We start from the raw sequence: 14227 nt of genomic DNA on the forward strand, positions 1-14227 counted from the left end.
CAAAAATAATTTGAAGAAATATAGAAAAATAAAATTATAAAACAATTTATATAGCTCTATAAAGATATAATTATCTTATTAAAATATGATATACTGTTTCAATCACCCCACCACGCCCCCAACGGCATTATTAACAGGCATCTTCAACTGACCAATGCCCAGACATCAACCACAAGAATTTAGAAGAAAAAGATCCCGGAGTCTATTCTTTGACTATAACCTTGCCCTTTTGATACAATACAATTTACACAACTAAAAATATTTGACCTGCTTTGACCACCTTCTTAAATTTCAGGGGGAGAGGACAACTGGAGGCAGCCATGGTTCAGAGGGGATTAGGCTAGTATGGCATGAGGCATATACTGCCCACATGCAATTCAAGTGCCTGTAGGTAACATAACCCATATTATCATTACCATGCTCACTTAAAAATTTGCATATGGTTTTGACACTTGTCAGCTGTTGGGGCTAGCAGATGCATAAGGAATATAAATAGATTACACCATACCATGGCTATCCCTCACAATTGAAACGCTCAGTAGGCTATCAACATTGCGATTTATTTATGCTTTGCCTTGAGATGGCTCCTGGCTCCTACTCAACGTGTGGTTAAGGTCAAATCTGTGGTCCCTCCCTGGCTCCCTCTCGCTATCTCTGTCTCTCTCTACCCCCCCCCCCCCCCCCCCCCAGCACCACTCTCTTTCCATAAATATGATGGTCTGTCCCCCTGGATGTCCTCTTCGCTTGGCATCCCCACTCTCAGAGGCACACAGCTCTGTTGACCGGCTCAAATCCCCTGCAAATTTACATGTGATTCAATACCAGCCAGTCACCCTCTCTCTCCACTTACAGCCTATTCATGACATTAGGACTCGACAAATGGAAAACAAGCATTCGACACAGGCACACAGAGGCCCGGGGGAGGAAGCGCGACAGGAAAATTAATTGACAAAACAATCTGTTATGCAACATTTCTAACAATCTCAATCAACTACATTTCTGACTATGATTTGCAGACCATATTCGCAGGTCCCACGACCGAGATGTGAGCTTCTTGTGTGCATGTTCCTTTAAATGCTCATGTCATTTTAATGAGGCACTTAAATAATTCAAGAAACAAGAGCAATTAAAGGTATTACCATTACAATGGAGTTAGACTTCTTTGATCTGTATGCTATATTTCGCATCGCTAGTGTACTTGCCAGTTCAGGATCCTCATTACATAACACAATACAACTCACACCACAGCTCAGAAATGGTTGTTAAATTGAGGGACAGCTGCTGGGCCTTGGCCAGAGTGGCAGTTGCCCACTGTGTGGGGACTTATCAGACCTTTTAAACTGGCATGCAGATCACATGGCACAACAATGGCAGATCAACTTTAAAAGCCTGATGACTCATCACTATCCCGCCTGTCATAAATTTGACTGACGTCTCAATATCAAACACAGGGGGAAAGTCGCATACTGTACATCTGAGCCGGTGCAGTCATGCCGGCCCGAACGTCTAGGCAGTACAGTACACCATGTCCTCTTTGTCAACCGTGAAAACACATTTTCCCATCATTAATTGATTCACATCTTGCCTCTTTGGAAACACAATCCTCCATTGGTGTTTGGCAGGTATAAGAAAACCACATGTAGGCCTATGTAGCATGATACGTACTGTGTGGGGACACATCAGAAGCCTGCCTTATCATCACAACATACTGTACCTCTTCACACAGGCTATAAAAAGTAAATTGTCCACCATTTGGGAAGCTTCATGTAAATGTTCAATGCAAATGATAGAGCAACAGGCAGAGACAGATAAACTGACAGCCTAAATGTGGAATGTGCCTTTAAATGCGTGTGATTCCACTGCACTTTTTCTAACACCTCTGCAACATGCAACAGCTCTATGCACGGCCGTCTGCCTGCCCTGCTCTATGGAGCCACATTGTTCATGTAATTCCACCAAGCCATTGGAATACAAGTACTCAGAGCATTCCCATGGCAACGAGATGCTGGGTTCTGCTAAGGATTTTCAGGCGTTGTCTCTGTTGCATGCACGTGAAAGAAAGAAACCAGTATAGCTGAATACAGAGTACATGCTGTAGATCACCATGTTAATAGGTAAACATTAGCAAAATACATATAAATGTTCATGGACATTACACAATTCTACAACATTGAACAAAATTCTGACATTTAACAAAATTCTGACATTTAACAAAATTCTGAAACAGAGCAAAATTCTCACTGTTTAGCATCGCTCTGAAAGAAATATGTGTGCAAGTTCTACTGTAATTTTTGGATTTCACATACCTCGAAAGGCGCTTTTAAGTGTCTGGGTATCCCTGACTCAGTTCAAATGACCCTCGTCCTTGCCTTGGAAGAGTAAAGAACTACGGGGAAGACTTCCAAGCCCACTCCCACCCCCCCCACCCCAGTTTGTCATATAAATAAAAAGAACCTCGATACAGTGCCCCACAAATGTGTCTTTTACTCCTCCATTCATTGTCACAGCTGACACAGGTCGGGCGGCGCTCACCCGCTCACCTGATACAGGATCTCCGGTTCCATCCCACCCCCTTCAGCGTTCTCACAGGGCGCAGCTCGCAGGGTGCCCTCCCTCTCACCCACCCTCCTGCACCTCCTCCCCCCTTAGGCTGGGTATTCACAGTTCCACTCCGACACACGCCGAGTTCCGGCACTGTGCCTCCCTCCGAGCCTTGGCTTGCCTCTCACCAGAGGCTCATCAACGGGAATCATATCTCTCAGTATAAACAACACCTGGCCTGTTGATTGGCTCATCACCCTGACAACCATTCTCAAGCACTCCTGGGTGGGAGGAGTGGGAGGGTGAAATGAAGAGGGTGGGGAGGGAGGAGAAGGGGGGGGGGGGGGGGGGGGAGCAACAGAGGGAGGGAGGAAGGGGGACTCACATCAGAACAGAAATAGAACGAGGCTATTTTACCTCTATGGCTGCACAATACTGTCGGAGAGGGAGGGGGAGTTAAGGGAGGACAGAGCGAGGGAAAGAGAATGAAAGGGAAGGAGAAAGTGGATACAGCAGAGACAGAGAGAGAGAAAGAGAGATAGAGAAAAAAAGAGAGGGAGAGAAAAAAACATCTCAAGGACAACACTGTCTGTCGTGCACATGTCTCCGCCTCACACAGAAACACTGTGTCCATGGCTCTGTTGTTGTTCTCTGAAGACACAGACTGAATGGGAACTCCATGCAATTTTATCTCCTAAACTGTGACTTCCTGAGAGACATTGCCGTTTTAACACCCACGGCAGCTGGCAGTCAGGCCATTTACATGCACTAGAAGTTACAGTTGCAGGTCATTTAATAGCCTCTGGAAAAAAGTTCCTTCCTCTTCCAGTAAACACACAGGGTAACTCCCCTCTTGCAAAATCTAACATACACTACTTGTCTGCAACAAAATGAAAAGAGAGAGGAATCACTGTAAAGTTATTTGGCGTCACCGCTACTTTATTCATCTGTGATTAGTGTCACGATAAAACGGCAAACTCTGCAAAATGTTTTGACACCACACCCACAGATGACCTCCATGTCCACACCGTGCCGCAGACTTTAACTCTGAAACCACGTCAGAAATCTTAGTGATTCACCGTCCACGGCCGTTCCACCGGCTGTTCCATTTCTGACACATTTGCAGCTCCCCCTTGCTTGGACTGGTGTTGAGCTTTGCATTAAAATGCCTGAACCTTCAGACTGGAGTCTTGACTTACACTTGGAGATGCATTAGCTGGATTCTTCAAGTTGCCTTTCAAATAGTCTTATAAATGACATTCGCTGCAGTGTCTGCGATGGCTGTACATCTTATTTCACATCTGGACGTGTCCAGCCTTGGTGAGTTGGTCTAGATGAGGCCAAAGGATTCATCGTGCATCATCAGACTGATGCTATTCTTTCTCATCTCATCCGCATTAATTAACAGAGAATTAATTTTGTGTGTGGGAGGGTGTGTACATGTGTGAGTGTGTGTGTGTGTGTGTGGGTGGGTGGTGTGAATGTGTGTGTGTGCGTGTGTGTGTGAGAGAGAGAGAGCGGGAGAAAAAGAGGAAGAGATAAAGGCAGAGACTGCAAGTGCATGTGTGTCTTCTCACTTGGCTCGTTAACATTGGTGAAGATTTAGCTTATGGCATGTGCAGGAGCCCGGCATTAGCACTTTCCAGAGCTGATATTCCAGAGAGGAGTTAAGAGAGACAGCGAGAAGGGGAGAAAAAACAGCTCTGTCACATCCACTGCAGTACACCTCCAGTCAGCTCTAGTGATGGGCCTTTGAACAGAGCTGCATGCTTGATCCAAAAGAACTGAGGGAACGTCAGACGTCTCTTCACACACGATGACCTGGGACGCCCAAAAGCTGTCATGATGTCATAATTGTTGTTGACGTACACGGCAAGGTGATCATGCTGTTCTAAAAATAACATCAGAGGTGATGGGCTTTTATCACAAGCTGCCATTTGAGGCTTGCTGTTGAATTTTTAATTTTTTGTGCACAACAAATGTAAATATGTTCCACAAATCCGCATTAAAGGGACGAGCAAATGTTCCCAATATGCCCAACTCCTGGAGGACTTCAGATACTACAAACCACTAATACATCTTATCATCAACAAACACATTTGACACCAACTTCCCAACTTTCTTTTACCTTCCTAATCCAAGCGATGAAATCTGAGATAAAGGAGAAGTTGTCTGGCTCGCTGTTTGCGGAGAGCTGCCTGAGGAGTCTACACCCATAACAGGCATCGCCATTCCAGACATAGCAGCAGATGTAGCATAGTTTCCATCCAGCAGTTAAAAGCTGTAACTAATTGACCCCAGTGCTGCACATATGGACGCACGTAAAAAAAGCAGCCAGCTGACTGACGGGGAAACCCACAAGGGCTGTGGGCGTTACGCCGAGAGTGGGGGCCGGGGGGGTTGTGATAGGTGTCATGTGTTCATTAGCCTCCACTGCTTGGAACACGTGTCCGTATTTCCTGGTATCCTGATACAGAGGTGATGAAGAGGGTGTTCCTCTTTTAACTCTACAATAGAGAGGTGTCTGCAGCAGGGAGAAACCAACATGGGCAGTTTTGCCTGTTTTGTTTTTTGGCAAAGCCACAGTTTGCATGTTAAACCCATCTGGTCGATTACTTCAAATAACTACTCAGTGCTCAAGAGGAGTGTAGGTGAGCTAAAGATATTGACAGCAAGAGATCTGACAGGAGATTTGATACGATCATTCGTTTTTGGGTGCATTCCCCTAAAAGAATAAATCAAACAGGAGTGGACAAAAAAACACAGCCAAAAAAGACTTCATTCAGACGTACGGCCACGGAGCATATCGGAGCCGGGGTGATATCTGCTGTCTGATGGCTTCTGAAGTGGAGGATCCCCTTGTTGTCCCCCTCTCTGTCAGGGAGAACAGACTCAAGAGCCCCCACCCCCCCCTGCTGGCTCCCACAGACGCTGTCTCAACAGAGACCCCAGCATGTGCCAGAGTACACGCACTCAGACCTCCTCTAGCCATCCGAGAAGCTGCGTCTGGCCACAGTTTGAGAGAAAAACCACCAGCATTAAAAAAGGGGAGGGAGGGGTGGGGGGTTGATGGAAAAAAGATATGCTCGTGCTGTTTGAAGGTTTTTTTTTCCAGAGAGAAGAAAATAATAAATAAATAATATTTTTTAAAAATCAACATCTTTACATTTATGTTGTAAAGCTGTCACAAGTGCGCACAGGCTTTATTTTCCTGCTCTGACGTGTGTTCGCCCAGCTTGTGATCTTGAAAAACAGTGCGGTGCTATTCTTGGCAGTTCAGCGGAGGTGTCTGAAAGAGGCGAGGGAAGTGGGAATGTGTGTGAGTGGGAATGTGTGTGTATGTGAGAGAGCGAGAGAGAGAGCGCGCGTGCACGAGAGAGAGAGAGAGAGAGAGAGAGAGAGAGTGCGAGAGCAAGAGAGAGAGAGAGTATGTGCGTCAGTCTGATGTGTGTGCTCTCATCAGACTCCCCACACACTGCCAGGCATGATGGGTCATTCACACTCTCCACTCCTCCCTCGCTTCCTGTGAAGAGAAAGAAGCTTTGCGTCAATCAGCTCCCTTTCAGTCACGATTTAGGCGTCTCTCCAGAGGCAAGCTGTCTTATGATCATACAGCCTTGGTAACAGCAGCTTATACCTTCAGCTTTCATCAGGGGGGCTCTTGCATGAGCTTAAACAGGCAGATTTCATGAGTGGTTGTGTGACAAGAACTTTCAGGTTCTTTTTTTGTCAACAATGTTCCTCCTGCAAGCAGTACAAACAGTTTTACACCGTTCTTTTCTCTCATAGAGACATCACAGGTTTCAATGGTGTTGCACTTCCCCAAATACCCACAGCTTTTAAGAAAAAAAAAAACAAGGTGTCTGTAGTGGAAAACCAAATGATACAGTCCAAGGCAAAATGAAGCACATCCAACTCATTTATTTTTAAAAAAACATCTTCTTTAAGAAAAATGGTACAGAAATCATACATGGAATGATAATGAAAATGGGCTGATTAAAAAGTCACAGTTGTAACAGGATCCCTTTTCGTTCTCTGCTTAAAAACAGGTAAAGAACCCAGTGCAGGCACATTCAATAAAGAAATGATCACTACCCCATATTTACATCCATCGTAATCACTTTACAAACCTAAACTACCTCATTACCAAAACTACTTCTAAGACACCCCAACAAACCCAGAGGAAACCATCCCACCCTTGATTACTTCTTTTCACTTTTACTAAGAATTACGATCATCCCCCAAAGTGCATTTACAGCCAACCTCAAAAACAAGAATAATGCACATTCAGTGTTCTTAAAAAATATTTGCATTAAAAACAATCTCATGTCACACTGTAACAGCAACAAAATATGTGCATCAATATAAAAAGGGTTTAATATGCCCCTCTGGTAAAAATCCAACTAAATATTTATGCAACAATCTATAATAATCCATAACATCCACTAACAGATTCCCTGAATTCTTAAAGTGGTTTTTAAATTTGTCGCCTTTGTATTCTGAAGCAAGACAATCCAAATCAAAACAATGGCTCAGTTCGAGTCTCTGATACACATGACCCTCTGTGCACTTAAACCACATTCATTCATATCCCGTGCTTCATTCATAACTCAGCCATTTCTCACTGTCATCTTCTTCCCCTCTAGGAGGCACCAGTGAGCTTCAGTGTCCAGGCCCAAGAGCAAGGCATCTCAGATGGGGAGAGCTGAGGCAAGTACACCCTCAGACCTCCAGCTGCCACCGGCTCCCATTTCAGCTCCTTGTAGCCCAACAGCGCCACCTGGGGCACAGGGATAGAAACGACATGAAGTGAAATCTATGACCTCACCTGATGTGGTATGCTCACAAAGAACCTGTGATCTGCGCACACAATAGGCAATTGAGAAACATAAGGAAGGAGTAACTCCTATCATAGCCCTGTTGTACCTCACCTCTCCCACCACCACCACACAGCTGTGGTCTAAACGTGGCCAGAAAAGATTAGTAGCTTTTGTGTTGAACATTCCAAACCATTGTATAGCCTAATGGAGATGTACTGAGCTTGAAGAAGCACTGTCTCTTCAAACAGAAAAAAAGACTCGGTGAGTGGGGCATTTTGCCACTATAGGTGGAGATTTGTAGGCGAGCAGGAAATAAGTCAGCCTTATTTGTCTAAGCTCTCATTTAACTACCAAACTTGAGATGAGCTATCTGCAAATATTAGGTTTGTCATGCAGGATCCACCCGGCTACACTTGTATGAGAAACTCTCTATGAGAAACCTGTTATCTTATTTCACTAAATAGTGAAGATATGAAAGATATTTTAAAACGTAGGAACCTCAGGCATCACCAAAAATTTTGCTAAGTGCATTTACAAAAGCACAGAAGTGTCGTCCAAAGGTGTATGCATACACAACAGAACAAATAATTCTCATCTCATTACAAAAACATCTGTGACTGATCTTCTGATCACAAACAAAACACTAAAAGGTTTTGGTTACAGTGCATGTCCTGCAATCAAATCTTTTGAGGGCTTCAAGGAATCCCCCTCTCTGTCGCTATTAACCAGAGTGAGAATAGCTCATTGTGCAGCGTCTCACCTGAGTCTGACCTTCAGCGACCTTGGGTGCACCAAGAATGATAGATCCATCAGTGGGCCAGGACAGGGTGATTGCATAGATAGCTTTCTCCTGCGGTTTGGCAGTGTACCTGCATACAAATTCAGAAACACGCAACAAGCATATTAGTCATGAAGATAATGTCTAGTTACACGGATATGCAATATAAGATAAGGTCTTACATTTGTGTCCGGGGACTACAATTTTCAAACTTTTTTTAGAGTTATGTATCAGTTTGGACTTCCATTGCTATGCACATTTGAACTATAAATCTGAAATGCCTAACTGTTAACTGTTGACAATCTAAACAACCTTATAATCTTTTACAGCCTCTCCCATATTTATGTCTGTACATGAGGCTTGAAGAGACTATTTTTCTGTATTCAAATCTGCAGCTCACAGTTCAGGTTCAGTTTCAGTTTCACAAAAGGCAGTCGATATATAGTATGAGCACAAGAGCCAATCAAATTATTGGCTCAGATTGTTTATGGCAAAGCCTGAGTTACTATATATATATGTTTCATAGCCAGGGGGGTACTCCAAGAACGTAAATGATCAACAAGCCAAGCTCATAGTAAGTGGTTAACCTTCAAGAGCCCCTTGGCTTAATTTTCCCTGCAATACAAACCCATAGGACTCTAGAGGTGTACCACTTACTCTGCATTAACTTAGCCAGACCTGTAATTCATCTTCTGACTGTGTATGAATTTTTAATTTTTTTTTACTGCTGACAGCAATTTGGTGTCATTCTAATATTTAGTCTTTGGATTTTAAACCAGCACTACAAAGTGTAACCAGGGATGTAAGGGTTGGTAAGAGTTTCTGAGTCTCTGACCAGATGCCAGGGGTCACGGTGTCATTCTGAGCCCTCCATGCGGTGGTGCTGTAGATGGCCTCCCCGTTGACTTTGAGCCACTGGCCCATCTGTCTCAGACGCTCCTCAAAGATGGGGGCGATGCGTCCGTCATGAGTGGGCCCCACATTGATCAGCAGATTCCCACCACAAGACACAGTCTCCACCAGTGTCTGTAAGACAGAGCATGTACATAAAGCTGTCAAGTCACTTCTATCACCTGGAATTACCCATTCTACTTATAAAAGGGCCGCCCATTTCATAACCTGTCAAGTGACTCCCTAAGATACAAGTTAGATCAACCCAGGATTGTTATAACACAGGAGTCCAAAACGGCAAAGACTGGACTAGTTCACTGGTATAAGCTTCAAACTGTGCTTGGTCATGTATTAAGTGATTTAATCTTCATTTATGGATACAAACCTCGCATAATTTACATGTAAGACTAATCAGAATGCTGAAGCTGAGTTATGGTTTAGAAAAGTTAAACTAAATCTACTCATCTCAGTTCTAACCATGAATCACAAATCATGGGCATACGCAAAGCACAAGATAAGCTGATTCAGTTGAACTCTTCTACCCAATGATTAGGCTCTTGTTACGTCTGTGTGGTTCTGTGTTATTAGACAAGGAGAAGGGAATGTGACTACTAGAATATCTGTAAGGTCACTGTACCACTTTACCTTGAGTGCATTTTCAGATAAATGCTTTGTCATGATCTTATAGGACTTGCATGATCATGATCTGGTCATATATGCGTTGTCATTATCTGATGGGATACTCAAATCAAAAATCATTCATTATAGATAGAGATGCGCTAGAGAGACCCTGACTTTCTCTTTTGTGAATTCTCTCTCTCCAGTGCACAGTTTTATACTGCACATTTGCATTCATCATTCACTAGGTCTCCTACACTTTATTACACTAATAAATACGTCCACGTCCCAGACAGCCCAAACAAATGTGATGGAAACATACCCCTTCCGAGTCAAGCACATAATCGTAACACCATCATTACAAAATGTCTCCTCATACTGCTCACCTTTATAATGTCCCAGGTGGAGAGGTAGTCCTGAAGCGTTGCCTCCCTGCGGTAGCCCCAGGACTTCTGGTCGATGGTCATGCAGTTCTCCCATTTGCGCTTGAGCAGGTGCCCAGGGTTGTAGCGGTCAGTGCAGGTATAGTAGCCTCCGTGTTTGCAGATGGTGCCGTATCCCCAGCGGTCATTGGTCACAACCGTGTCCTTCACTGGGCTGAAAAACAACCATGGTCACATGAAAGAGTTTCTGATCAGTCAATTCAAAAGACTAATACTCTCCTGCCAAAGAAACCATCTTCCCCAAAGTGCTTCTATACAGCATTCCTATTAAAATAATGCTATCAGAGGGAATGACTTAAGGTAGGGTGCCAGCAACCTTTTGCTGAGCTTTTAGACATCTGTGAGGGGGAGCCAAGTTTCCTTTAATGCAACAGTACTTTCAAATCACTGATGATCACTCAGATATAAATCCACAGGGATGACAGGCTTATAAATAGACAAAGGAGAGACAGCTTTGTTATATGTTTGTGTACTCTACTTTTTCTTTGCTTGGGGAACTGGTATTCCATGATGCATCCAAAAGCCCACATACAATATCTGCACACAGTTGTGTAAGCAAAGTCTACGGTCTTTCTATGGGCACTACACTGCGCCTTCGCAGCATTGAATTGAATTTAAAAAGAGCAACCCACACAATCACTCAGACTACCTGTCATTGTAGAGCCAGGCAAGAAAGCCAGTGCTGTTCCAGTAATAGTCTGGAGCATTTCCATCCCCGTCGGACCACAGGATCTCAGGCTTGAACTTGGTGACCAAGTCATAGAGCTCAGGCAGGGATTTGGTGGTGGGGAAGTAGTTGGTTTTGTAGCTGTTGGCTTTATCTTCTTTGAAGAGTGGGTGGAACCACTCAAAGAGGGAATGATACAGGCCCAGGTGCAGGCTGCTGCGATCTCGCAGGGCCGTGGACAACTCATCTACCAGGTCCCGCCGTGGTCCCACGTCCACTGCATTCCAGTTCCATGAATTCTTTGAGCCCCACAATGTAAAGCCTAAAGAGGTGATGCAATTATAAATAACATAATAATGTGTTGAACATATTTCTCTAAAAGGCGTCATAATGGTTTTAATAATATTTGCTCCAGTGACTTAGACATGTCAACTATATTGCAAGAGATTGCACTGTCCTCGGAGTAACTTGGGGTTAAGTGCCTTGCTAAAGGGCACAACGGTGGAAGCTGGAAATTGAACAGACAACTTTCAGGCTACTGCACTCTAGTCCAGATCCATCTACACTACCACCACCCCCATACCGTCCCGGCCGGAAAAAACAATGCTACTACAACATACAAGACAAAACGGCAAAAACAAAATTGTTTATTTGGTATTTTCTTGAAGACACAATCCACAGGTCCCATCCAGTCCATAATGTGATGCACCATATCCACGAGTAGCCTAACCATTACAGATAAAAGTTGAATAGGGGATACTGCAAGTTTGTGGTTTGGTGACAAACCAAGGAAGTGGTAAACCTCCTAATAGAGGAAGAGCTATAGCTTCATTTTTCAAACAAAGCAATGCATAATGCTCTTGTTGTTGTAAGAGGTTTACAACATACTCTGAGTTAATTTACCCAGGATTGTTAGACTGGGTAAACCAGTCCAATCTGCCGATGATTGGATTTTGCCCTGCAGCTCAGGCTTGAAACCTGCACATTTATCTTTCCTGTTGCCTGTCCACATTTTCTGGTCACAACTTATCCATCAGGCACGTACCTGGATCGTCTGATTGGTTGAAGGACTATCCAAGCGCAGAGTCATTTGAACTATGCCCATTGAGCATGCAAAAATATTTAGCTTAGTCTGGTGATAGCCAGGCTACAGGATTGTCACTAAACCACATACTTGGAATGTTGATTTGTTGAGTATGAAAAAGTAACTTCACCTCTAACTCTAACGAGCACATGTGTTTTTATCTGGCTTTTGAAATAAAACAAAATCAATCAATCAATAAAACAATCAATCAATCAAGCTGTATGGATTTTCAATATGAGCTGCAAATAAACAAGTCTACAGACACAGAGAGCAGGGGCCTGTACTACGAAGCGGGGTTACTGGCTTAGCTGGGTAACTTCGAGAGTAAGTTGATCACGTGTGGCGTAACTTCCCGGTTAACCCGTACTACGAAAGGTGGATAGGTTTTAACCTAGGTATGCTGCCATGGCAATTTACGCTGCATCTCAAACCTGCTCCGAGCAGGTTATGATCTTGGTTAACCCGAGGTTTGCGGTTAACCACACCCCACAATGTCGACGTAGGCTACTTGGAAGATACATTATTGGAGCGCAAATTGTAAGCGCCTCTCTTCGCAAGGCGAGAGTTTTTAAAGACCGCCAGAATCTTTCTCCATATAGGCTAATATTCTCTATGAAAGATAGCCTATACATTCTCAGCCGAGGGAATTCGTTGCATTTGTCAGCTGATCGAGGCAAAGTTGAGGCTATAAGCATTGGCAATATAACATATTTTCATAATTAAGAAATATTAATGCAAGCTATAACTAGGCCTATAAACCTTCTGAACGTTCTTGAGTTTCATTTTCACCTGCTGCCAGCGGCACTGCCGTTGCATCTAAAATGTTCACAGGATAGGCATACACTAAATCAGTCAATGGGGCTAAACATTCAATTATCCTTTATTAATATTTATTAATATACATGGCATGAATTGTGTTGCATCTGTAGGACTCTTATGAACTCAAAATGTATTTATTTCAACACATGTCAGACATTCCGCAAGCTATATCCTCCGTAACACATAGGCTATTTAAGGAACATGAAATAAAACTTTACTTTCATATATCCGATCTGCAATAGCCTACGTTGCCAACAGCCTTGTCTTGCTTTGCTTGCTGCCGACGTATTTGATGTATCGTAAAGTGGGTTTTAATTCCTCGCAACTTTTTTATAATCATTGCTCATTCCTAATGCGTAAAATAGCGTGATCGCGTCATCATTAAAAGCGGTGATTTGCGCTGCAACCCGCCCATTTTATGTGAACGCGCACCAACTCCGATGAGGTTAACCCCAGTTCAACAAATCAACTTCTTACTCAGCGTCGTAGTACCGATTAACACCAATGAAGATAACCAGGTTTTGTCAACCCCGGTTTAGCAAAGTAACCCTGGGTTACATCTGGGTAGGTTGAGCTCCCTTCGTAGTACAGGCCCCTGGTCCCAACGTCCAACCCTGAGATTTAGATCTATACATGTTGAAATGCTATTTTTATTCATTGTAAGAAAACTCTCACCTTCGTGGTGCTTTGTAGTAAGAACGATGTATTTTGCTCCCGATGAAGCAAATATGTCCACCCATTGATTGGCATCAAAAAACTCTGCTGTAAACATGGGTGCAAAGTCACCATACGTGAAGCCAGGAGGATAGTTCTTATTCATGAAGTCAACGTAGTGTGGAATTTTCCTGCCCTGCCAATACCACCTGCAAATCGTTCAGTGTTAAGTCTCCAACTTAATAGACTGAATAGCTGAATCAAAACCAAAAGGTTGATTATATTGATAATCACTTACCAAAACCATTCACTCCCAAAACTTGGGACAGAGAACACTCCCCAGTGTATGAAAATGCCAACCTTAGCTTCATCATACCACCCTGGAAGCGGTCGAGAGTCTATGGATTCCCAGGTGGGCTCGTATCTGCATGTGCAGTAAGTGACCATAAACAGCAAAAAAACAAAGCCAACTCTATGAACGACGGCCATCGTAACTACAAACTGCGAGGTACTAGGGAAACAAATGTCATATGACTTTACTATCATATGATGCCAGCCAAAGGAAAAGGAAGTGGATTATTCTGAAAAAGAATGCATTTTCATGCGTTCTTTTGAAGAAATTTAGCCTGCAGCATATGTTTTCAGTTTGTCCTGATGCTGAACCACTCAACACAATCGTATTCGAATGTTTTATGTTTATGTTTTTGTTGGTAACAAATTATCTACTCTTCTCCAACGAATGTTATTTTGTAACCGGTTTGCTTTGCTCCATTCGCGCTTCCGGTTTCCGCTAGTATCATTGGCGGAGAGAGGGCGAGAAGGCGGTGCATCGATTTAGCCTAAATAATCCACCAACCAAACGAGATCATTTCTGGTGTGTGCCAAACTCCATGGCGGGTTATTAAATTATTT

General features: G+C 43.5%; 1 protein-coding gene across 1 annotated transcript; it reads right to left on the bottom strand.

Moving 5' to 3' along the window:
• Positions 1-6442: 6442 nt before the first annotated feature.
• Positions 6443-14068, bottom strand: fuca2 (alpha-L-fucosidase 2). The gene is made up of 7 exons (XM_062523276.1): positions 13614-14068; positions 13337-13524; positions 10741-11080; positions 10035-10245; positions 8975-9165; positions 8122-8230; positions 6443-7321 (listed from the first exon to the last, which is right to left on the bottom strand). Exons 1-7 carry the CDS (start codon positions 13859-13861, stop codon positions 7184-7186), a joined length of 1425 nt encoding a protein of 474 aa, XP_062379260.1. The 5' UTR covers positions 13862-14068; the 3' UTR covers positions 6443-7183.
• Between the last annotated feature and the right edge of the window lie 159 nt (positions 14069-14227).

This window comes from Sardina pilchardus, chromosome 20, assembly GCF_963854185.1.
Source record: "Sardina pilchardus chromosome 20, fSarPil1.1, whole genome shotgun sequence".
NCBI classification, from domain to species: Eukaryota; Metazoa; Chordata; class Actinopteri; order Clupeiformes; family Clupeidae; genus Sardina; species Sardina pilchardus.

Bases quoted from the DNA above. Each gene is read 5' to 3' on its own strand.
- fuca2 (XM_062523276.1), bottom strand. From the start codon at position 13,861: ATGATAGTAAAGTCATATGACATTTGTTTCCCTAGTACCTCGCAGTTT. The intron at 8,231-8,974 runs GTCAGAGACTCA...ATTTGTATGCAG, and splicing joins ACCGTGACCCCTGGCATCTG to GTACACTGCCAAACCGCAGG. The intron at 7,322-8,121 runs GTGAGACGCTGC...CCTGTGCCCCAG, and splicing joins TCGCTGAAGGTCAGACTCAG to GTGGCGCTGTTGGGCTACAA.